This window comes from Tetranychus urticae, chromosome 1 (genome assembly GCF_039701765.1).
Source record: "Tetranychus urticae isolate SD_2017Ah chromosome 1, NJAU_TeUrti_SD_1.0, whole genome shotgun sequence".
Taxonomy (NCBI): domain Eukaryota; kingdom Metazoa; phylum Arthropoda; class Arachnida; order Trombidiformes; family Tetranychidae; genus Tetranychus; species Tetranychus urticae.
This window is the reverse complement of record NC_142958.1, coordinates 21302245-21325763: the sequence shown is the minus strand read 5'-3', so window position 1 is coordinate 21325763 and position 23519 is coordinate 21302245. Positions and strand designations below refer to the sequence as shown.

Genomic DNA, 23519 nt, shown 5'->3' with positions numbered 1-23519 from the left:
TTACTATGACGAATATACCTACAGGCTACGATTGCGTGTCGCCGTGGAGATCTACAACTGGTCTAATCAAATTTACATTAATTATGGTGAAAATATGCGGAGACAGGATATTATTGCAAAAGAAAACCTTTACGGTGTTCACCGGTTTTCTGATCTACAACACATTATTAAAAATCGTCATTGGTTAAAGTGGACTGAATTACTTGGATGCAAACTTGGAATTAGTTGCGAAAAAGATCATAAAGAAAAGATTGGTGTTCAGAAAGTTTCTGTTGAATTACTTAACTATTCTAAATTTTTCGACATTAATTACAGTTTAGAAAATCCAGTTACTGATTGGATCGATGATGTAGACTTTGATAATTTTAATGAAGATTCTTAGCTATTGATATTATAAATGGGAACCGGGAAATTTGATTCGAATTCAATAACTTTAAAATAAGTTTATATTAATAATTACCATGTATTATATTATGTTTATGCAAAAATAGAAACATTTGATCTGTCCTGGTCTATTTGAAGTTTATGGAGATTAATTCAATAAGCTTTATGGCAAATTGGAATTAATGTATTTATTAAATAAATGTTTTTCTACTTGTTTTTGTTTATCCTTGTCAAAGTAATGTATTGTTTTCAAGTTTTGAATCGTGTAATGAATGAAAATGATTATGAACATCCGGAATACAAAGAGAGAGGTTGCAAGGTTTTCAGAAATTCATGTCAGAATTAGATAAATATACCACAAGATTTTTATTGCAAGATAGCTTGCAAGTCAAAAGGGCTGCACTGTTTGTTATTGTTCAAAATAATCGAAAGATTGCCGTGAAGATTGAACAAAATAAAATGCATCTGATTTATGGTAAGCAAGTTTTTAATTTCAAAGCAAATGGTTAACAATTTAACTAATTGTGTGCAATGATTGTAAATTTATTCCGAATTAAAGCTTTCTATTGTAATCTTTTTGGAATAACATTAATCAATATGTGCCATTAAACAATTTGATAATCATTAAATCAATCAATTTTGCTTTTTCCGTAGCTTTTTGCTTGACTCTGCTTTATTGTCTTAAATCTTTAATGTTATATGCAATAATAGCAGTCGAATGGTATTATTGCATATATTTATCCCTATTCAATTTATATGCAATAATAGCAGTCGAATGGTATTATTGCATATATTTATTACTATGCAATATTATATGCAATAATAGCAGTCGAATGGTATTATTGCATATATTTATTACTATGTAATATTATATTATTTCTATTTAGTAGGTATAATGCATCAGAGGATCATTATCATTTAGTTGTGAATCTATTTAATTCTCCTTGGTAACTTATTATATCTTATGGAAGTTGTTCGTTTGTACGTCATTCACCCAGATTTTGTTATAATAATGTATAAAAATTTATTTTAAGTTATTTATCATTTTCACTATTAGAAAACCAAAAAGTATCGCAGTTTCACAATGTAGTACATATATTTAGATGTTTTTTCATTCATTTCTTTTTTCTTTTAGCTTGCGTGATGGTCTCTTATTCGAGCATAAGCTAAGTTTCATCTTAATAAATTACATAAATATTTAAATCCAATCAATGTCAGCCAATAAATCATTAGCAGGATTATCTAATTATCTTCATTCAATACTGTTCTTGCTTTTTTTAGTTTGATGTTCTTGAGTGATGACGATACACGTATACTAGGAAACCATGTTATATCTTTTTCATCTTCATCTGTATCACCATCCGAGGAAGAATCTGTTGAGTAAACTTCAACTGTTTCAACAGATTTAGCTTTTTTTGACTTTACACAGTTCTTGATTATGTTAGGCTCAGAATCTAATCGGGTGATTTTCGGTATTTTATAATTATCATTTGCACAAAAATGACTTTTCAAGGCCCATTCATTTTCAAATAAGCGACCACATTCAGTTTTCTGGCATTTAAATCTTTTGAGAATCTGGGATAATGTAGGTAATTTTGATTGTTTCTGTACCAAGCTGCAAGATGGTTGTAAAGTAGACGGTAGTGAAGATAATTGCGGTGAGTCATTCGGTGTGAGATAAGGAGCGAGTGTCACTAAATTATCTTCTTCAGCTTCAAGAATGCCTTCAATGACGTGTTGTAGTTCACCCTCTTGGTCAACTGTATCTTCAGTTATTGTTGATTCAGCTGTTTTTTGGCTTTCGTGTTTGGCAAAGCAATTGTCCTTCTCCGATTTTGTAAAATAGGCAACTGAGCATTTTTCACATTCAATTAATCCATGGGTTAAAGTTTGGTGAACTATAAGTTTGTGATGTTGGGTAAAGATGTATTTGCAATCAAAAAAACGACATTTAAATGTCATTCCACCGGTTGTCGAGATTTTGTTAAAGGTTGGTAAAGATGTTACTAACCTCTGTTCAGAGGTCGATTGCCTTGCAACTCGCTCAGAACGGTATGGTTTGGCTCCATGATTTTTAATTCTATGTGATACAATAGAATTCATTTTGATTAAACTTTCTTTTAACTGGAAACTTAAAATAAACTGAAGATGTTGTTATGCTAGTTCTGTTTTTGCTCCCACATCTTTTATGTAGTGCTAATTGCGTAATTCAATTTTTGCGCAACATTAATTTATGTTGTAATCTAACCATCTATGTAATAACTCATCATCATCTTATCAGTGTATCAAGCTATCAGTTTATCACGTCTATGTGAAAAACGTTCTTTGTGGTTTATTTATTTTAAAGTCTTTTTTGCCAAGTCTGTTTGGCTATTGAAGCTTTAGATTGAACAAACGTCTCAATTTTCGTCGTGTTTAATACAATTTTTTTGTGATTTAATTATAAGTTATTTAATTTTTTATTTATTTTTTTCTTTCATAATGACATTGCCTAAATTAACTGAAAGTGCCTTTGAAAAAATTCTTTCGGGCTGTGAAATTGACTCACCAATTGTTCAACTATTAGCTCAAAAAAATGCTTCTGCTACTAGTGTCAATCGTCTCCAGGTTTTGCTGTCCGATGGAAACGTCAGTTACCAATTTTGCCTAATGGTTGGACCCCTAGTTTTACGAGCTGAAACTGCTGAATTTGGCAAATTTTCAGTTATCCGTTTGCTTAAATATTATTGTAAGAAAACTAATGACGATAAACGTGTTATTATTATAACTGAGGCTGAAGTTGTGACTCCTGGAGCTGTTGTTGGCCTTAAGCTTGGTAATCCAAGCATTGTGACTGATTTCTCTAAGGAATTAGATTCTAATTCACAAACTCTGGATCATCAATTCGGTGGCGAATCAAGCGGTGCAATTAAATTTGCCTCTCAGTTTAAGGATGTCCCAGTTTTTAAAGAAGAACAGATCTGTCCAGTTTCTCAAATTACGCCATATGTGAAGAATTGGGTACTGCGCGGGCGAGTTACCTCTAAAAGTACTGTTAAGAGTTGGAATAATGTTAAAGGTTCTGGTAAATTGTTTACATTTAATTTAGCTGATCATTCCGGTGAAATAAAAATAACCGCATTTCGTGGTGAATGTGATAAATATTTCGATGTGGTAATTTTAGGCAAAGTTCATATTCTTTTTAATGCGGTTGTAAAAGAGGCAAATAAGAAATGGTCCGATATTGAACATGCCTACGAATTGGTGTTGAATTCAACCAGCATAGTGAAACTTGATGCAGTTAACGAGAACATATGCCCCCAAGTTGCTTATGATTTTGTTAAAATTGGCCAACTAGAATCTGTTCCATCTAATTCTTGTGTGGATGTTGTTGGTGTTTGTAGAGATCCTGGTGTATTATCGACATTAACTTCAAAAAATTCAGGCAAAGAATTAAAAAAGAGAGATATTTCTTTGGTTGATGATTCTGAAGTGGAAATTCAATTAACTATATGGAACACAGCAGCTGAGAATTTCTATGGTGAAACTGGTTCAGTAATTGTTGTTAAAAAAGCGCGTCTAACTGATTTTTCTGGAAAAAGTTTGACAACAATGGCAACTACTGCTCTGCAAATTAATCCTGATCTACCTGAAGTGCAAAAGCTTCGTGATTGGTTTAGTCGAAGTGGCGATAAAATTGTACCTAGTCTATTATCTTTAGGCGTTGATTCCAGTGTAAAAGAAAACGTTTTTTTGGACTCAATTACAAAGACAAATATTGCATCTGGTACGCTGGTTACTAATTGTATTGCGACAATAACACAAATCGGAAAAGCAACTATTTATATGGCCTGTCCTGGAAATTGTAAAAAAAAGTTGGTTCCTTTAGATGATGGTTTTCATAAATGTGAAAAATGTAAAAAACAATTTATAAAAGGAGATTACCGAATTCTCATAAAATTCTGTATATCTGATGTTACTAATTCAGTTTGGGTAACAGCATGGACTGAAGTTGCTGAACAGTTGATCGGGATGAAAGTAGTAGATATTGAAAAGATTGCCGATGATGACGAGAAGAAACTGGGTGAAATTCTAGATTCAATCCTATTTAAGAAATTTAATTTTCGAATTAAAAGTAATCTGGATAAATATAATGAAGATAATGCACTCAACTGTAACGTGGTAGCAGTTTCTACCTTAAATATTGTAAATTACACTAATAAGCTTTTGGAAGATATCAATAAGTTAATTAATAATTAAAGTCTTTGTTTCACTTAAATTATCACGTTTCATTTAATTTAAATAATATGTACTTTTAATATGATGCATTGATATGATGATGATAATGATAGTAGTAAAATATATGCAATAATAGTAGCTGAATGGTAATATTGCATATATTTATTACTGTTCAATATTATATGCAATATTACCATTCAACTACTATTATTGCATATATTTTACTACTAAGCAATATTATATGCAATAATAGTAGCTGAATGTTAATATTGCATATAATTGGCACATTAATAAAATATATGCAATAATACCATTCAGCTACTATTATTGCATATATTTTACTACTAAGCAATATTATATGCAATAATAGATTCAGCAATAATTCACAAAGCTATAGCAAGGGCAAAAATGATTAGTTTACAAATCAAACAATTTTATGGCAAAAGCAACAAATCATTGAAAACTAATCGATTTTTTGCCAACCTTAATGGCAAGTTGAAGGTTTCAGGTGAACACATTTAAGTCAAAGGTTACAAGTAACCCTTTGTATTTACTTTTCTGACCTTGTTAGCCACTTTACTGGTTCATCACACGCTTTTAACACTGTTTTTAATATTTTAACAAAGTGACATTTAAACCGATTGTTCAAACGGTCAATAAAGTTGAAATAAAGTTGAAAGATCATCTGCTATCGAAAATTATCAAAGTAAGTAATATTAATTTACATTTATGATGAAACTTTGAGTTGAATTTACAAATATCACTGAAACCATTGACAACATTGAAAGTAAACCTTTCCATCTCGATACCAAACTTGTTTTATCACGAGCATCAATAGATCTTATTAAATCTTGAATTTTATGTTCAGATTTAAGCGGTAAAATATTAGATAACAATTATTAGCTAGATAATTTGATTAAATTAAACCATAATTTGATGAAAAAATGTATAAAAAATGTCCGCTCAAAAATAATGTAAACATTAGTTTCTATAGATGGAGTTACATTCGGTAGTGAATTGCTATTTTGGCGGGATCTTTCTTATGATTTCATTAAAAGGAGCTTTTCGATCCTTTGTTGTGGTTTTACGTAATTTCTCAGGACCACGCTTAACCTTTTGAATTTTGCTTCTTAATTCTATTCTGCGTTAATTGTTCATTCATTGTTGTGATTTTTGTTACCGACTTTGTGTAAACCTATTTTTCATCTTGATATTATATTCTCTTTAAATCTGTTCAAACATGTCTTTATCCAAGATGTATGTCGTGAAACGTAATGGTCGTCGAGAGTCTGTGATGTATGACAAGATCACCTCTCGTGTGGCTAAACTTTGTTATGGACTGAATATGGACTTTATTGACCCTCCAGCAATCACTCGTAAGGTTATTGATGGTTTATATCCTGGTGTCTCTACTGTCGAATTGGACAACTTGGCTGCTGAAATCAGTGCCAGTTTGACGTCTCAACATCACGATTATGCTATTCTAGCAGCTCGTATTGCCGTCAGTAATTTACATAAAGAGACGAAGAAAAGTTTCACCGAGGTTATTGAAGAACTTTACACTATGTACGACGAGCATTCCCAGTCTCCTTCACCCATGATTGCGGAAGAAACGTACAAGATTATTATGGCTAATTCTGAAACTCTTAATTCGGCAATGATTTATGACAGAGATTTCAGGTAATAACTAGTTTAACCATTTAAAATCTAACTATGTAATTTAAATATTTATATGGATCACCTTATAGGTATTAATCATGTTTTTCATATTTCAATTGATTTATTCGTTTTTCGTATCCTTCTTTCCATTCCAGCTATGATTATTTTGGTTTCAAAACCTTGGAAAGATCATACCTTCTTAAAATCAATGGTAAAGTAGTTGAAAGACCGCAACATATGCTAATGAGAGTTGCTGTTGGAATTCATGGATCTGATATTGAATCAGCCTTACAGACCTACGAATTAATGTCTCAAAAATGGTTTACACATGCTTCTCCTACCCTTTTTAATGCTGGTACACCTCGACCTCAGCTATCTAGTTGTTTTCTTTTATCAATGAGGGAAGATAGTATTGAAGGAATATCCGATACTTTGAAAGATTGTAACTTGATTTCTAAATATGCTGGTGGAATTGGTCTCAACGTACATTGTATTCGAGCGAAAGGAACCCGAATCAGAGGGACAAATGGTTTCTCTGATGGTCTCGTGCCTATGCTGAAAATGTTTAATGAATCTGCTCGGTATGTCAACCAAGGTGGTAAACGACCAGGAGCTTATGCTATTTATATTGAGCCTTGGCATGCTGATGTCTTTGATTTCCTCTGCTTAAGAAAAAACACTGGTAAAGAAGAGATGAGAGCTCGAGATTTGTTTTTAGCTCTTTGGGTGCCTAATCTTTTTATGGAACGAGTTAAAAAAGATGAAATGTGGAGTCTTATGTGTCCACACAAATGTCCTGGTCTATTCGAAGTTTATGGAGATGAATTCAATAAGCTTTATGTTAAATATGAAGAAGAAAAAAGATACAATCAGCAAATAAAAGCTCGAGCTCTTTGGCAAGCAATCATTGATGCCCAGATGGAAACTGGTGTTCCGTATATGCTTTATAAAGATCATTGTAATGAAAAGTCCAATCAGAAAAATCTTGGAACCATCAAGTGTTCAAATCTGTGCACTGAAATCGTTGAATACAGCGCCCCTGATGAAGTTGCTGTTTGTAATCTTGCCTCTATAGCCTTGAAAAAATTTGTCACTGAGGAACAAAAATTTGATTTTGCAAGACTCAAAGAAGTCACCAAAGTGGTCACACGAAATTTAAACAAAATTATTGAGATCAACTTTTATCCTCTAAAGGAAGCCTCTTATTCAAACAAAAAGAATCGACCTATTGGCTTAGGAGTTCAAGGCTTAGCAGACGCATTTCTTTTAATGAGATATCCATTTGACAGCCCAGAAGCTCGTAAATTGAATGTCCAAATCTTTGAGACAATCTATTATGGAGCTCTCGAGGCAAGTTGCGAGCTCGCTGAAGAACTCGGACCTTACGAAACTTATGCAGGATCTCCCGCTTCAAAAGGAATTTTGCAATATGATATGTGGGGTGTAACACCATCTAATCTGTGGGACTGGACAGAGCTAAAGAGTAAAATTGCTAAACATGGTCTTCGAAACAGTCTGTTATTAGCGCCCATGCCTACAGCATCAACTGCTCAGATTTTGGGTAACAACGAATCTATTGAACCATATACAAGTAACATCTATACTCGACGAGTTCTTTCTGGTGAATTTCAAGTAGTTAACCACCATCTTGTCAAAGATTTGACTGATCGAGAACTTTGGAATGAAGACATGAGAGAACAGATTATTTATCATAGAGGCTCCATTCAAGCTATTGAAGGTATCCCAGAGGATATTAAGCAATTGTATCGAACTGTTTGGGAAATTCCTCAAAAAAATATTCTGGAAATGGCTGCTGAACGTGGAGCCTTTATAGATCAAAGTCAATCTTTAAATATTCATTTTGAAAGACCTTCTGTTGCTAAAATGACCTCGATGCATTTCTATGGCTGGGAGCTTGGACTTAAGACAGGCATGTACTACTTACGAAGTAAACCCGCTGCAAATGCTATCCAATTTACTGTTGATAAGAAGAAGATGATCTCCACCAACGCAAAAAAGCAAACAACTCCAATTAAAGAAGGACCAACCGAAGAAGAAATATTCGCCTGTTCTATTCAGAACAAAGAAGCTTGCCTCATGTGCAGTGCTTAATACCACAACCATTCAAATGTTCAACAAGTGTTTTAATATTTTTATTTCAAAATTGTTTCTTTATCACACCTTGTTTATCTGAATTTGTTGTGCACATCATTGTTTTATTGCACCTCATTATTTGTAAATATCCCATTTATTTACCAAGTGCCATGTAATTGCATTTAAATGATTTTTGAATAAACCTCTTTCTTCGTAAAAATTTAGTCTGTTATTTGAAGTTCATAAGTAAAGGCATTATTCAAAAATCAATGCTGAAAAAAGGAATGCATTTATACAGTCTAAGGAAATGTTTTCATCTCATCAATTTCTATTTTTGTAAACAAACAAATATTAAATGGAGTTTGATAGAGAGAGCATATTGTTTAGTAATAAAATATATGCAATAATAGTGGTTGAATAGTAACATTGCATATAATTTGGCACATTAATAAAATATATGCAATATTACCATTCAGCTACTATTATTGCATATAATATTGCTTAGTAATAAAATATATGCAATAATAGTGGTTGAATGGTATTATTGCATATAATATGGCACATTAATAAAATATATGCAATAATACTATTCAGCTATTAATATAGCATATTATTGCATAGTAATATTTTAATATTGTTAATACGAATTTCATCACATTATGCATATTTATTAATTGTGATAAACCAGAATTTGTTTCAAAGTAATTATGCTCATTATTTAAATTACCCTCTCTTATGTTAAACTAGTTTCTTTTAATCTAGTCTCTTTTAGTCTAGTCACTTGGTGTATTTTTTAACCATTATTTTTGTATATTTCTTTTTAATGTATATAATTTTACTTAAGTTATTACTTTAATAATTTTCAATGGATTTGCAAATGCTTTCTACTTCTAAAGAATTGCATCCATCGGATTTAACTCCTGGTCAAGCTAGGAATGAGTTATTCCATTTTTGCCATTGTTTGGACATTACTATGGGCATTACAAAGGGCAACTATTATAAAAATGTTAAACCGGTAATTGAACAAAAAATGGCTGCCAAACAAGATTTAAGTCCCAATATGGATTACCGCCGAATGTTTTTTTGGCATTTGTTTTCTTTGTTTATTTTGGATTATGGGTACAAAAGAATAAGCGATTTCGGCCAAGAACATTATTATGGTGGAAGGATGAATATTATACTAAGAAATGATCGACGGTATAAGCAAATAGTTACAAATTGTATTGATACTCTTAAATTGTTAGGTTTGGACTTTAATATGAAGGAGGTAAGTGTGTTTTTTAATGTTATAATTTATCAATTATTTAAGCTTTTATTTTATATTTGCTAGCAATTGCAAATTTCTAATGACATCAATGTGACAATGGAGGAGGCTACACCTGGAGAAGTTATTTCATCAGAAGGAAAAACCGTGAGTATTTGCGTATTTGTATTTATTAAACTGATTTGTATTCATTTGACTTGTATTTTACTTGAGTAATATGTTGTTTATTTGCAGGTTCAAGATGAACTAACTTTGTCCAGTGACGAAGATGAAATTGGATGTTTAGATGATGTGGTACCTGATACATGTGTAGATAATAACCTAACGTTCATCAGTGATACTGACAGTAACCATAATATTAGTCCCGAGATTAATTTAACAAAACAACTAGAACATATTGGTTGCCAAACTCAAAGGAGTGCTGAAAGGAGTGAAATTGCAATTGGTGATAGCAATGTTACAACTTGTGACACGGAGATTCAATGGGAAGCTTCATTACAACTGCTTGTACAAAATAGTAAAGCTTGCCAATATGAAGTTCCCTTACAATTAGTTGTATCAAATGACATTTATACCCAATATGAGGTTCCAACAAAAACTATTGGTATTCAATGGGAAGTTCCACCACAACAGGTTCTACCAGATGATATTGGTATCAATTTGGAAGTTTCACCACAACAGGTTCTACCAGATGATATTGGTAACAATTTGGAAGTTTCACCACAACATGAGCAAGAAATTGTTATTCAATGTGATGTTGTACCTCAAATTGAATTTGTAAGTTCTATTATAATGTATTATTTAACAATCTAATATTGATTTACATTTTTTTTTTTACAGCCTCAAGATTCTTATCCGCCATTGAGTGAAGAATTGATCGATAGTTTCATTGCGAACAGTTCAAATTATCAAACACTTACCCATAAGGGTAAAGTATATAATTATGTTTTAGTACAAAAAAATAATTTAAAAGTCCGAAATTGTACGGAGCGTACTAACATGATTAAGGAATGTTTTACGGTAACCAAAGAAGATAACAGGAAATTGTATTCCTGTAATTTACATAATTTTGGATGCGTTTTCGTAAATGTTAAGGGTCGTGCTAAATCCACCTTGGATAATCATGTGGATAGTTGTTTATTTCATTATGTATGTATCCTCTGTAAAAAAACATTCTCTAATCGACCTGGGTTTTCACAACACATTACAACCCATCACAAAAGTTTGTAAAATCTAATTTAAATTTTGTATTTATTGCAATAAGTGTAATTAATTTATTTATATTTACTATTAATGTACATAATATTGCTTTAAAGCAGATGTATAAGTTGTTAAGTTAATTAATAAATGGTCCCTTTTGTCTTGTCCTTTTGTATCATATGTTATTTTCACTCATATGTTATGTTATTCTTAGTTTCGACTTATTTCTTCAATTAATCATCAGTAATATTTGTGAATCTTTATATCATGAGTAATGAACTTCATGCAAAAGAAGCCCCTGATAAAAGTCGGGCTAGGATGTCAACATCTAAAGACTTATTTTTATTGAAAAAGAAAAGTCGTAAGGAGATCATCGTGGCTTTGTTTAACAATTCTAAAAGGCCAATTCAGAATTTATTTGAGTTATTCGATTTATGTAAACCTAAATTATGCATCAAGCGCAAAAAAAAATGTAAGTTTTTAAGTTGTGAATTTGATTTTTAGTAATTAATTGATATACCTTATTGTTTTTTCAGGTTCTGTCTCCGTTTTTGTGGAACATTGTAAAGTTTCAGTGCATTTTGTGTATGTTGAACAGATGATCCTCAATTCTGTTAACGAACCTGATTTTTTACTAATAATGCATCCTGTTGACGCAAATGGGCAGTATTCATTACATGGTTTTTTAGGTGTCAATAAAATTATTTCAAATTTTAAACCGACAACTTTGCATATTGTTAATGGATTGGCTCAAATGGATAAGGACAAAGTGTTAATAGTAAAAAAACATATTAAACGTGCTATGGCAGAAAAATTTGGTGACAATAAGCTTCAACTAATTGACAACGATAACGATGTTTTTGAATTTATTCAAACCCTAATCTACCAAAAGAATCGCAAAAATAAATCTAAGACTCGTTCTAAATCAAAAGACCATAGACGTAATATACACAAACTAATGGCCGACAAGGAACTTTTAACGGAGACCCTCCTTGCTGGCGAAATAGAGGAAAAGAGGAAGCAAAGAATCTCACATAAACAACAAATTTACGATCGGATTAATGTTGATAAATCTAGGATGATTTTAGAGTTTGATCCGCATACTCATGAACCAATTGTAGAAGTTGCTCCTGTTTTAGCTAAACAAATGAAAAGTCATCAAGTCAAAGGTATCCATTTTATGTGGGATTCAGTAATTGAAAGTGTACATAAAGTTAAAGAAGGTGGATCTGGTTGTATTTTGGCTCATTCTATGGGTTTAGGAAAAACATTTCAAGCCATTACTTTTCTTCACACCATTCTTACCCATCGTTTAATCAAAAAACATATTAAGTGCGCATTAGTCCTATGCCCTGTTAACACCATTAAAAATTGGATCTCTGAATTTCGTCAATGGCTAGAATCTAATGGTCTTCTAGAATTCAGTCTTTTTGATTTTAGTGATTCTAAAACTCAACAACAACGAGGTGAAACATTAAAAGTTTGGAGACAACAAGGTGGTGTGTTAATTTGTGGCATCAATTTGTTTGTAAAATTAGTCGCTCCAAATGAAAAAGATTTAAAATGTCTTAAAACTTTGCGTGACGTTATCATTAAAGCTTTTGTCGATCCTGGACCTGAACTTGTTGTTATTGATGAAGGTCACGTACTCAAAAATAGAAACACTGCTGTTAATAAAGCAGTTAATTCAATATCAACTCTACGTCGTATCATCTTAACTGGTACACCTTTACAAAATAATCTCGATGAATATCATGTTATGGTACATTTTGTCAAACCGAATTTACTTGGTTCTAAAAAAGAATTTACCAATCGTTTTGTGAATCCAATCAATAATGGTCAACACATTGATTCAACGCCCGATGATGTAGAGCTGATGAAAAAGCGAGCTTATGTTCTTCACAAGGCACTTGATGGTTTTGTTCAAAGGTTTGATTACAGTGTTCTTAAACCATATCTACAACCTAAACTTGAGTTTATCATTAGTATAAAATTAACTGAAAAACAAATTGAACTGTATCGGTATTATTTGGACCATATTACTGCTAAAGAAGGCTCAGCTCTTCTCGCTGATTTTGCAAATTTACGTCTTATTTGGAATCATCCTGGTCTTCTGTTCCCTGCTCATCATCGAAAAGAAGCTCAAGCCAAACAGCATATGAACAAAAATGGTTTTTATGACAGTGATGACGAGTTAGTTTCTGGTTCAGAATTTTCAAGTAGTGACAAAGAGACTGATCAATTTGAAAAGGATGTACAAGGTGGTAATCAATCGGTGGAGAATATCTCCGATAACATATTCAAAAATTGCTGGTTTTCTTCTCTAATTTCTTACATAGAAAAGGATAAATTAGAATTGAGTTCCAAAATGCAAGTTTTATTCTACCTGTTAGATGAATGTGTAAGAATTGGAGACAAAGTTATTGTTTTCACTCAAAGTCTTGATACTCTCGATTTTATTGAAACCTGTCTTGAATCTAGAGCCTTAGAAATGGAATCTAAAGGCAATTCTTTTTCATGGAGGAATGGAACAGATTATTTCCGAATTGATGGATCTGTCAGAGGAGATCTTCGCAAAAGTCATATAGATATTTTTAATAATCCAGATAATTTAAGAGCCCGTCTCTTCCTTTTGTCAACTAAGGCTGGGGGGTTGGGTATTAATTTGGTTGGTGCCAATCGATGTATTATATTTGACGCTTCTTGGAATCCAACCCATGATGTTCAAGCAATCTTTAGAATTTATAGATTTGGTCAAACTAAACCTGTGTACATTTATAGATTTATTGCGCAAGGAACTATGGAGGAAAAAATATATGAAAGACAAGTTAACAAACAATCTCTTTCTGTTCGTGTAATTGATGAATCTCAAGTAAGTCGTCACTTCAGAGCTCAGGAACTGCAAGAATTATATAAATTTGAACCGGATACGCGAGATGAAAGACCGATTCTCAATGTACCTAAAGATCGACTTTTAGCAGACTTAATTGTCAGCCATAAAGATTTGATTGTGAAGTATCATGAGCATGATTCGCTTTTAGAAAATCGCCCTGAAGAAGACTTAACCGAAGATGAAAGAAAAAGGGCATGGAACGAATATGAGCGGGTAAATATAAAAATTTACAATAAGTGTTTGCTGATTCTAATAAAACCTGTTTTCTATTACTTTTTATTTCTAGGAAAAAGATGACGAAAATTACGCTAACGCCAATAGCAAAAAATCTGGGAATAGTCCAATTTACAATAACAATGATTACTTGCGAGAAATGTACAAAATTGAAACTGACATCAAAAAACTCGAAGATTGGGGCAAGAAACTCAAAAGTGGCGAAATAAATATTCATAATTCTGATTTTCTTGCAGCAGCAGCAGATGCAGTTGCTGCTTTTAAAGGTAATTTAAAAACCAATGCACCTTTAATTGAAATAGATTAATAATCTATTTATATCATCTTTGTATTTCTATTACAATTTCATTATTATGAATTAATGTATTTATTAAATAAAAATGTTTTTCTACTTTTGTTCACCCTCATGCAAAGTAATGTATTGTTGTCAAGTTTTGAATAGTCAAATAAAAATGTAATGAAGGAAGATTATGAACATTTTGAATACAAAGAGTGAGGTTATCAAAATATCGGAAATCATGTCAGAATTAGATAAATATACCACAAGATTGTTTACTGCAAGATAGCTTGCAAATCAAATGACAGCAAACGGGCTCCATTGGTTTGTCTATTATATAAAATAAAATGCATCTGATTGATGGTAAGCAAGCTTTTAATTTCAAAGCAAATTGTTAACAATTTAACTTAATCTTTTAACAGCATTAAACAAGATGTGCCATTGAAACATTTTGACAATCATGAAATCATTTTGCGTTTTCTTGAGCTTTTGCTTGACTCTTGCTTCAAGGTCTTAACTGTTATATGCAATATTAGCAGTCGAATGGTATTATTGCATATATTTATTACTATGCAATATTATATGCAATAATAGCAGTCGAATGGTATTATTGCATATATTTATTATGTGTGTGAAGATTGAACAAAATAAAATGCATCTGATTTATGGTAAGCAAGTTTTTAATTTCATAGCAAATGGTTGACAATTAACTAATTGTGTGCAATGATTGTAAATTTAGGCCGAATTAAAGCTTTCTATTGTAATCTTTTGTGGACACCATTAATCAATATGTGCCATTAAACAATTTGACAATCATGAAATCAATCAATTTTGCTTTTTCCGTAGCTTTTGCTTGACTCTGCTTTATTGTCTTAAATCTTTAATGTTATATGCAATAATAGCAGTCGAATGGTATTATTGCATATATTTATCCCTATTCAATTTTATATGCAATAATAGCAGTCGAATGGTAATATTGCATATATTTATTACTATGTAATATTATATTATTTCTATTTAGTATTTCAATTCTATTTAGTATCATCACAGTATCATTATATCAGTTAGTTGTGAATATTTCAAGATTATAAAGATTATAATTTTTAAAAGAAGCGCTTTGAAGACTCTTGTCATGCCTAGCTTTGTCACTAGTACATTTTGTTTTGGTTTTTGAGATCAATTGTCTTGTATAATGATTCCTGTTCGTGGTTTATTTCTCGTGCTATCTATCTTATCATGTTGATTATAAATAATTTCATGTACTATTACTAGAGATGTTACTACAACAGCATTCGCAGCGTTGAAGCAGCGTTAATTGACGTTGGGAGCGGAAGAGTCACAAAGAGTAAGTATTATAAATAAAAAGACAACTATTTGAAATTACTAATCTCTCTTCTTTTTTAGCTCCAATCTGATCCCATTTTGCATAAAGACTAAACCTTTAGATCAATGGATTTCTTGCCTAATCTTTGTCGGATTGTACTCCATTGTACTCACCATTCTCATTTTACCTCTTAACAATCACTTAATTATGTTTGAAAGTGTCATCTCAATATCCAAAATTGATTCAAAGTGGAAGTTGGATTCGGTTGTGAAACTAGCCTTTGATAAGATTTTTTCCTACTAATCTAAGCTCTTTAACGTCTGAAATCATTGCCCTCGTGAACGATTCTTCACTCCAACTTAAATTTCATTTCTCTAATGAAACCAGATCAATTGCTAGGCGATCAAACACGCTTGCTTTGGCTGTAGTAATGTCAATATTGGAAAAGGTAATATTGGTGGTAATATTACCAAAAATGTTATAAAGACAATTCAAGTAAGCTGTTGTGGAACAACTTTTGGCCACGGAAGAATGTTGCAGATGTGGTCTAATCGTGAAGTAGTGATAACAGTGGTCGTTGCTCTTCAGATTGGCGCTATCGTGAATGGACAAACCAAGTAAATACCAGTTCTCTTCCAATTCCTATGGATAATCGTGATGATCGGGCTAGAAATAATCAGCGATAATCTTTTAGCTTTCACGGTGCTAGTAAATTGGTAAACTCATGCGGAAGCTATGAAAGGCTTCTATCTTTAAGATAATCGTAACTGTGACAATTTTGGACAAGTAGTGGTAATGGTATCTATGCTGGAATTGACGTTGATGTCGTAATGGTCGTCGACATTCTGTGATGTATGACAATATCACCTCTCGTGTGGCTAAACTTTGTTAGTGACCGTATATGGTTTTATTGACCCGCCAACAATTACTCGTAAGGTTATTGATGGTTTATATCCTGGTGTCCTTTCTGGTGAATTGGACAATTTGGCTGCTGAAATCAATGCCAGTTTGACGTCTCAACATCACGATTATGCTATTCTTGCAGCTCGTAATTAACGTCTGCAGCTCGTCAGTAATTTACATTATGAGACAAATGTATGTACGACGATGTTTAACGTATGTACGACGAGCACTCCCAGTCTTCTTCACCCATGATTGCGGAAGATTCGGTTAAGGTTATCATGGCCAATTCTGAAACTCTTAATTTGGCAATGTTTCATGACAGAGATTTCAGGTAATAACTAGTTTAACCATCTAAAATCTAACTATGTAATTTAAATGTTTATATGGACATTGTTTTTCATATTTCAATTGATTTATTTTTCGTTTTTTCATCTTTCTATTTCAGCTATGATTATTTCGGTTTCAAAACCTTGGAAAAATTCTTAAATACTTTCTTAAAATCAATAGTAAAGTAGTTGAAAGATATGCTCATGGGAGTTGCTGTTGGAATTCATGATTTTATTGAATCAACCTTACAGACCTACGAATTAATGTCTCAAAATGGTTTACCTATGCATCTCCTAACCTTTTTAATGCTGGTACACCTCGACATCAGCTATTTAGTTGTTTCTTTTATCAATGAGGGAATATTTTATTGAATATCCGATTTGAAAGATTGTAATTGGATTGCTAAATAGGCTGGTGGAATTGGTATCAATGTACATTGTATTCGAGCGAAAGGAACCCGAATCAGAGGGGCAATTGGTTTGATGGTCTCGTGCCTATGCTGAAATGCTTAAGGAACCGTTTTGTCAACCAAGGGGGTAAACGACCATGAGCTTATGCTATTTATAATGAGTCTTGGCATGCTGATGGGCTTGATTTCCTCTGCTTAAGAAAAAATACTGGCAATGAAGAGATTAGAGCTCGAGATTTGTTTTGAACTCTTTGAGTGCCTAGTCTTTTTATTGAGCGAGTTAAAAAGATGAAATGTGGAGTCTTATGTGTCCACACAAATGTCCTGGTCTATTTGAAGTTTATGGAGATTAATTCAATAAGCTTTATGGCAAATAGGAATTAATGTATTTATTAAATAAATGTTTTTCTACTTGTTTTTGTTTATCCTTGTCAAAGTAATGTATTGTTTTCAAGTTTTGAATCGTGTAATGAATGAAAATGATTATGAACATCCGGAATACAAAGAGAGAGGTTGCAAGGTTTTCAGAAATTCATGTCAGAATTAGATAAATATACCACAAGATTTTTATTGCAAGATAGCTTGCAAGTCAAAAGGGCTGCACTGTTTGTTATTGTTCAAAATAATCGAAAGATTGCCGTGAAGATTGAACAAAATAAAATGCATCTGATTTATGGTAAGCAAGTTTTTAATTTCAAAGCAAATGGTTAACAATTTAACTAATTGTGTGCAATGATTGTAAATTTATTCCGAATTAAAGCTTTCTATTGTAATCTTTTTGGAATAACATTAATCAATATGTGCCATTAAACAATTTGATAATCATTAAATCAATCAATTTTGCTTTTTCCGTAGCTTTTTGCTTGACTCTGCTTTATTGTCTTAAATCTTTAATGTTATATGCAATAATAGCAGTCGAATGGTATTATTGCATATATTTATCCCTATTCAATTTATATGCAATCATAGCAGTCGAATGGTATTATTGCATATATTTATTACTATGCAATATTATATGCAATCATAGCAGTCGAATGGTATTATTGCATATATTTATTACTATGTAATATTATATTATTTCTATTTAGTAGGTATAATGCATCAGAGGATCATTATCATTTAGTTGTGAATCTATTTAAATCTCCTTGGTAACAGGAAACAGGATACGATTGTGTCTCCACCAGTTCATTCATTAAATCAGATTAATGTCGCAAATGTGTTTGTTTTGATCAAATATTTGGATTAATTTAGTTATTTGTTATTAATATTTTTTTAAAAGTGTGCTTTTGAAAAGTGTGGGTTAAAAGTGAACATCGTTTCGAATCAGGATATATTAATTCAATATGGATAATGAATATGGAAGCTTATTATGGGTCAATGATAACGAGAGATCCAAATGGGAGTCCTCTATTAAGAAGTTAAACGAGGAAGAAATTGAAGTCTACAATACCATATTAAAAGATCGGGCCGAGGTTAAACGTCGACTTAGGCATTATATTGATCCCAACTATTTTTACAAATTATCTAATTGTTACAAAATTCCTTTCAACGAAAATGCAACTCTTTATGAAACATTACATGCTTTACAAACCAATATTGTTTCCTTAAATTGTGCAGTCAAGGAATTCCAGGAAAGGGATTGGAAAGAAGCAGGACCGGCAAGCGGAAAGAGAGGCAGGCCTAATAAGCAAGTAAAAAGCAAAGATGATTTAAATAATTAAAGGCAATTTTTCATTTTATTTAATTGGATGAATATTAAACCACTTTATAAATCATAACTATTAGCGTTCTACCTTCATTGTACTCATAATAATTTGCTTGTTAATGTACTTTAATAATTATAGCTAATATTTACATCAATAAATTGATTGATTTAAATACATGGTTTTGCTGTGGTTACGGTTCTTACTTTATTCATAGAATTGAATCAAAGATTTGGTGTACATACAATTTAACTTAGCAACCCGTTGCCTAGTAACTGTTTAATTTCATGTGCTTAGAATTTTGTTTCTGCCTATCACTTGTTCATAATCTATCAACTTAATATACTTTTCGTAATATGTTTTGTTAAATGTGTTTGTTTTCAAATCAATATAATGGACCATAAGAATGGATTCGGTAATGCAAAGACTTCCTCATCAAAATTTCATCATCAAGATAATGGATCGAGTTTATTAGCTAATGGTGGGACCGGAAAAGACAATTTGGAGCTAGAGGAACAACAGTCAGGATGCGGTTTAATTCCTGTTAATCTTGACGACTTTTTTGATGCTGCTTTCAATGTTACTATACGCGAACAATATGAACTTGAAAAAGAAGCCTTTAATAATCATAACGATTCTGGAAAGGTTACGCTCATTAGAAAATGTCTTGTGCCATACATGTTTTCCTTTTTTGATAAGTTGACTAATGAATTCCTCCATATTCCTGATGTCCAAGAAGAGCAGTCGAATTCGAGTCTTCTAAGAAAGAATTTCGAAATTATGGAAAATAATATCAAATCTTCTCTTGCCAATTTTATGAACAAAATGCAAAGTTCTCAGCCAATTACACAGTTTGGAACAATGCAAAGACAAGCTACGAAATCAGAGTTATCAAATAATGAGTCTAATCAACATAATAACATTCCAGATGAATCCTTGATTATAAAAAAAGTGACTGGTCCGGAACAAGTTTATGGACTTCCTAATAAAGAGTTAGCATGTTCAAGTAAAGAATCCTGCCAAATATTACCAAAGCAACGTGATTGTAAAATAGATTATTGTAAACAATCAAAGAACAAATTCGTTATCGATTCTGATAATAAAGATATTAAACGCCTGAATAACAAACCCGCGAATAATTTGTTTGACCAGGAACTGGATATAGTGCAGAATTTGGGAAAAAAAGAAACTGTTTCAAAAAGATCGAATTCGAATACCTCAGGGTTAAAATTAATACGAATCTGTCGTACTGAACCTGATTGTTCGTATGTTGAAACTGGTGGCCATAATATGCCAAGGCATGCTAGAAACAATCATAATAACCTACTTCCTGAATATGATTCTAGATATGTAGATTCTTTGGTTTTTGAACAAATGCAACGAATTTGGTTGGAACAGCAACAGAGAATTCAAAAGAAACGTTTTGGGAAAAGAAAGCCAAATAATCAAGATTATGAAAGAAGAAAATTATTCGTTGTCGCTGGTAATGGATTTGATGGTAGTGAGTCAGAAAACCTTGGAAAAGTCTGAGTGTGACTAGAGTAATTAGTAACCTAAGTATATTATATTCTGAATTTCTTTGTTATTAGTTTCGTTATAAGTTTATGAAGTTTAAGTTATATCTAAATATTAATTTACATTTTCTTCTTTATTATTGTTACTCTTTTGTTCGTTACTATACTATGTTTTGTTTATTATAACAAACAAATAAATTCAATTGAGTTGGGTAAATTCGAAAACTTGATTTTTGAGCCATTTTCGATCAATTCCGTATATGTCTTCGTATTTTTAAATAATAGGAGCTGGTTTTTTGCTTGGTATCTTTTGATAGCCATCTAAGCTATCATGAAAAATAACGAAAACATAAAGATTAAATAATAACACAATAATTAAATAACTGAAGTTAACATTGAGTAATTTAGTGATATTTTGTGCCAGATGAGTAAAAAATAAAATGCACAAATGACCATACTCATTAGTAATAGTATTATACCTCAAGTTTCATTATGAATTGTAATACATAACTCATCAAGAACTCACTTGCTAAGCGGTTAATATTCACATACATCATGTTCAAGTAGTTAGTTTAAAATAAATTGCATAAAATACAATATTAAAATTGATGTATACTAATATATTAATGTATATTATTTGAAATTACCTCTATTTGTTCCGTTACTAATCCATCCACTAGATTACACTACCATTATATTCTCGTATCATTTTCGAATTTTGATACATTATACTTTTGTTTAATTAATTAAAACAAATGATCATCGCAATTAATTATTTTTACAACATTATATTAACTAGTTTCCCCTAAAATTTACTCATCTCTCTTTCAAATTACTAAATGATAATGATCACATTGTCCAAACAGACAACTTAATTGTGTTCTGAAGTTATATTGCTACAAACATTTACACGAATTCGTTGATGTTCTATTTAGTCAATTTTAAATTGTGTTCTTCATATTAGTGCTTACGTACAAATTATTACACTGTGTTTTGCTAAATTATTTACTATTCAACGTATAACATTACTGGTTATTTTGCAGCAATGTTTTGTGATCAAATAGATTCAAATTATCCATGTAAGTTTTATAATGGCATTATTTTCATTTATTCGATCATTAGCATTTGTTTTTTTATAAATTTTGTATTTAACGAGTATATTTTATTATATGTAAAGTTTAATTTGGTTTCTTTTCAGATTGGCACATGAAATCATCGATTCTAGTTTCAAAAGACCTCCACCCAAAGTGTCTCAATCATGAACAAGCGAACAATGAATTATATATTTTCTGTCAACATTTCAAATGCCCATTAAGTTCAAACCTAAAATATTACAATGACAACGTTTTACCATTGGTGCTAGAAAAATATAACAAAAAGGAAGGTATTGATGAGAATATCAATCATGTAAGGATGTTTTTTTGGCATTATTTTTGTCTTACCGTGTTTGATAATGGAGAGACAAGTATTTGCATTCATCCTCAAATCTATAAGGAAATTTTACAAAATATGCAAGACCAAGAAAGAAACCAGTTAAAATGGCAATGGAATAAATTATATAAGGTTCGAATTGAAGCTCTTTCAAAAATGCTCCATTCATACAATTTGGATATGTATTTTAATCCGGTAAGATTTTATATGCAATACTTAAATCCAATTTACTAATCCATTAATTTAATTTCTCTAGGAGTTAAGTAGCAATATTACATCTCCAAGTAGCCCTACAATATTGGTTCAAGATTCAGAGCTTTTAAATAGTTTGCCAGTAGAATTATCAGAACAATATTTGGAAGCGGATCCTGTGAAGCCATCATATGAACCAAGTTATTCCGGATCAAATCAATCTAAAGCAGAAAGTTTGAATGAGGTTTGTAATATTTCTACATTCATTCAAGCCTTTGTTATATAAGCTAACATTATTTAAATTGATTTTTAGTTTATTTTTGAACAGATTTTCATTGAAATAGTTAAAGAAGAATTTGGTTTTAGATTTGGAAATAAAAAAATTGATTTCACTGAATCTGCAAAAATTGATGAACTTGATAATGCTAAACAGATAACTCCAACTAAATTTAGCGAAAAAAGTAAAACGATGAATGATAATATTCCGCAGAAATCATATACGTCCGGAATCAATTGTCAAATTAACAAGGTATGTTCAACCAGATTGAATGTTTAAATAATGCTATAATTGTTGCAAACACTTTGTTTTAATCATTTTAGGAAAAATATTGTCTTTTCAAAAACAATAGTCGGTATAAATATTACATTATTCATATGGCATCAGGACGTACTTTTTCTCATAAAGAAAAATTCGAATATTGTAATAGTTGGATAGATTCAAGAAAAGCAGATTGTGGAATCAGAACTTTGTACAGTTGTAAATTACACGAAGGACATTGTACTTACGTAGCTAAAGGATCTCAAGAAAAAGGCAACATTGCTTCTCATATTGAAAGACATTTTTTCATATTAATTTGCGGTTTATGTAAGGCAAGCATCAAATGGCGAACTAATCTATCTGAACATTTTAAACTTCATTAAATTCTAACCTGTAAATATAAAATATTCGGGAACTTTCGTAAAATTACCTTCTGTAACCTTTCTTCATTGTAATTAGCGAAAAATTGTTATTATTTGTGATAATTGAATAAACTATTTTGAAAATAGTAATGTTTTGATCATCGAATCACTTTGTTAATTAAACGTGATTAATAAATAAGTAAGAAATAATCCGTAATTAATTAGGTACCCATGCATGAACAAGCAGCCCGTAAAATGTTACATGATAAAAAGTAAGTGTGCCACCGTGTTTTTGCGTCTTTGTATTATAGTAATTGGTCTTTGACACAAGAGTAAACAAAGAAGTGGTTGAAAAGTGGGTAAAGTCCTAGTTAAATAGTATTGTTTTAGCTCTATTATTTAATTAACCAATCATTTTAAACACGTTTGAAGATGTAATTTGTAAGTTTAGTAAAAGAGATAATTTTGAATAATCTTTCAACTTTAGATTTGTTTGCTTAATTAGGTTTTATATCATATTCGAGTTAAATTACAGTTTACTGAAGGTTTGCTTGTGGTTACATTATTGCCATAAATAATTATTGATTGTATCT

General features: G+C 31.3%; 2 protein-coding genes across 3 annotated transcripts; both read left to right on the top strand.

The window, feature by feature from the left end:
- Window positions 1–2865: 2865 nt before the first annotated feature.
- Window positions 2866–4623, top strand: LOC112538515 (replication protein A 70 kDa DNA-binding subunit-like). The gene has a single exon (XM_025160161.2). The coding sequence runs from the start codon at window positions 2866–2868 to the stop codon at window positions 4621–4623; it is 1758 nt and encodes a 585-aa protein (XP_025015929.2).
- Window positions 4624–5079: 456 nt separating this feature from the next.
- Window positions 5080–8575, top strand: LOC107363626 (Ribonucleoside diphosphate reductase large subunit). 2 transcript variants are annotated; one of them, XM_015930890.3, is made up of 3 exons: window positions 5080–5308; window positions 5858–6282; window positions 6417–8575. In XM_015930890.3, exons 2-3 carry the CDS (start codon window positions 5858–5860, stop codon window positions 8371–8373), a joined length of 2382 nt encoding a protein of 793 aa, XP_015786376.2. In that variant the 5' UTR covers window positions 5080–5308; the 3' UTR covers window positions 8374–8575. The 2 variants fall into 2 exon arrangements, with proteins under 2 accessions (XP_015786376.2, XP_015786367.2); XM_015930881.3 differs by lacking the exon at window positions 5080–5308 and having other exon boundaries at window positions 5389–6282.
- Window positions 8576–23519: the final 14944 nt, after the last annotated feature.

Excerpts from the sequence above, each read along its gene's own strand:
- LOC107363626 (XM_015930881.3), top strand. The coding sequence starts at position 5,843 with ATGTCTTTATCCAAGATGTATGTCGTGAAACGTAATGGTCGTCGAGAG. Across the intron at positions 6,283-6,416 it reads ATTTATGACAGAGATTTCAG|CTATGATTATTTTGGTTTCA; the intron begins GTAATAACTAGT and ends TTTCCATTCCAG.
- LOC112538515 (XM_025160161.2), top strand. The coding sequence starts at position 2,866 with ATGACATTGCCTAAATTAACTGAAAGTGCCTTTGAAAAAATTCTTTCG.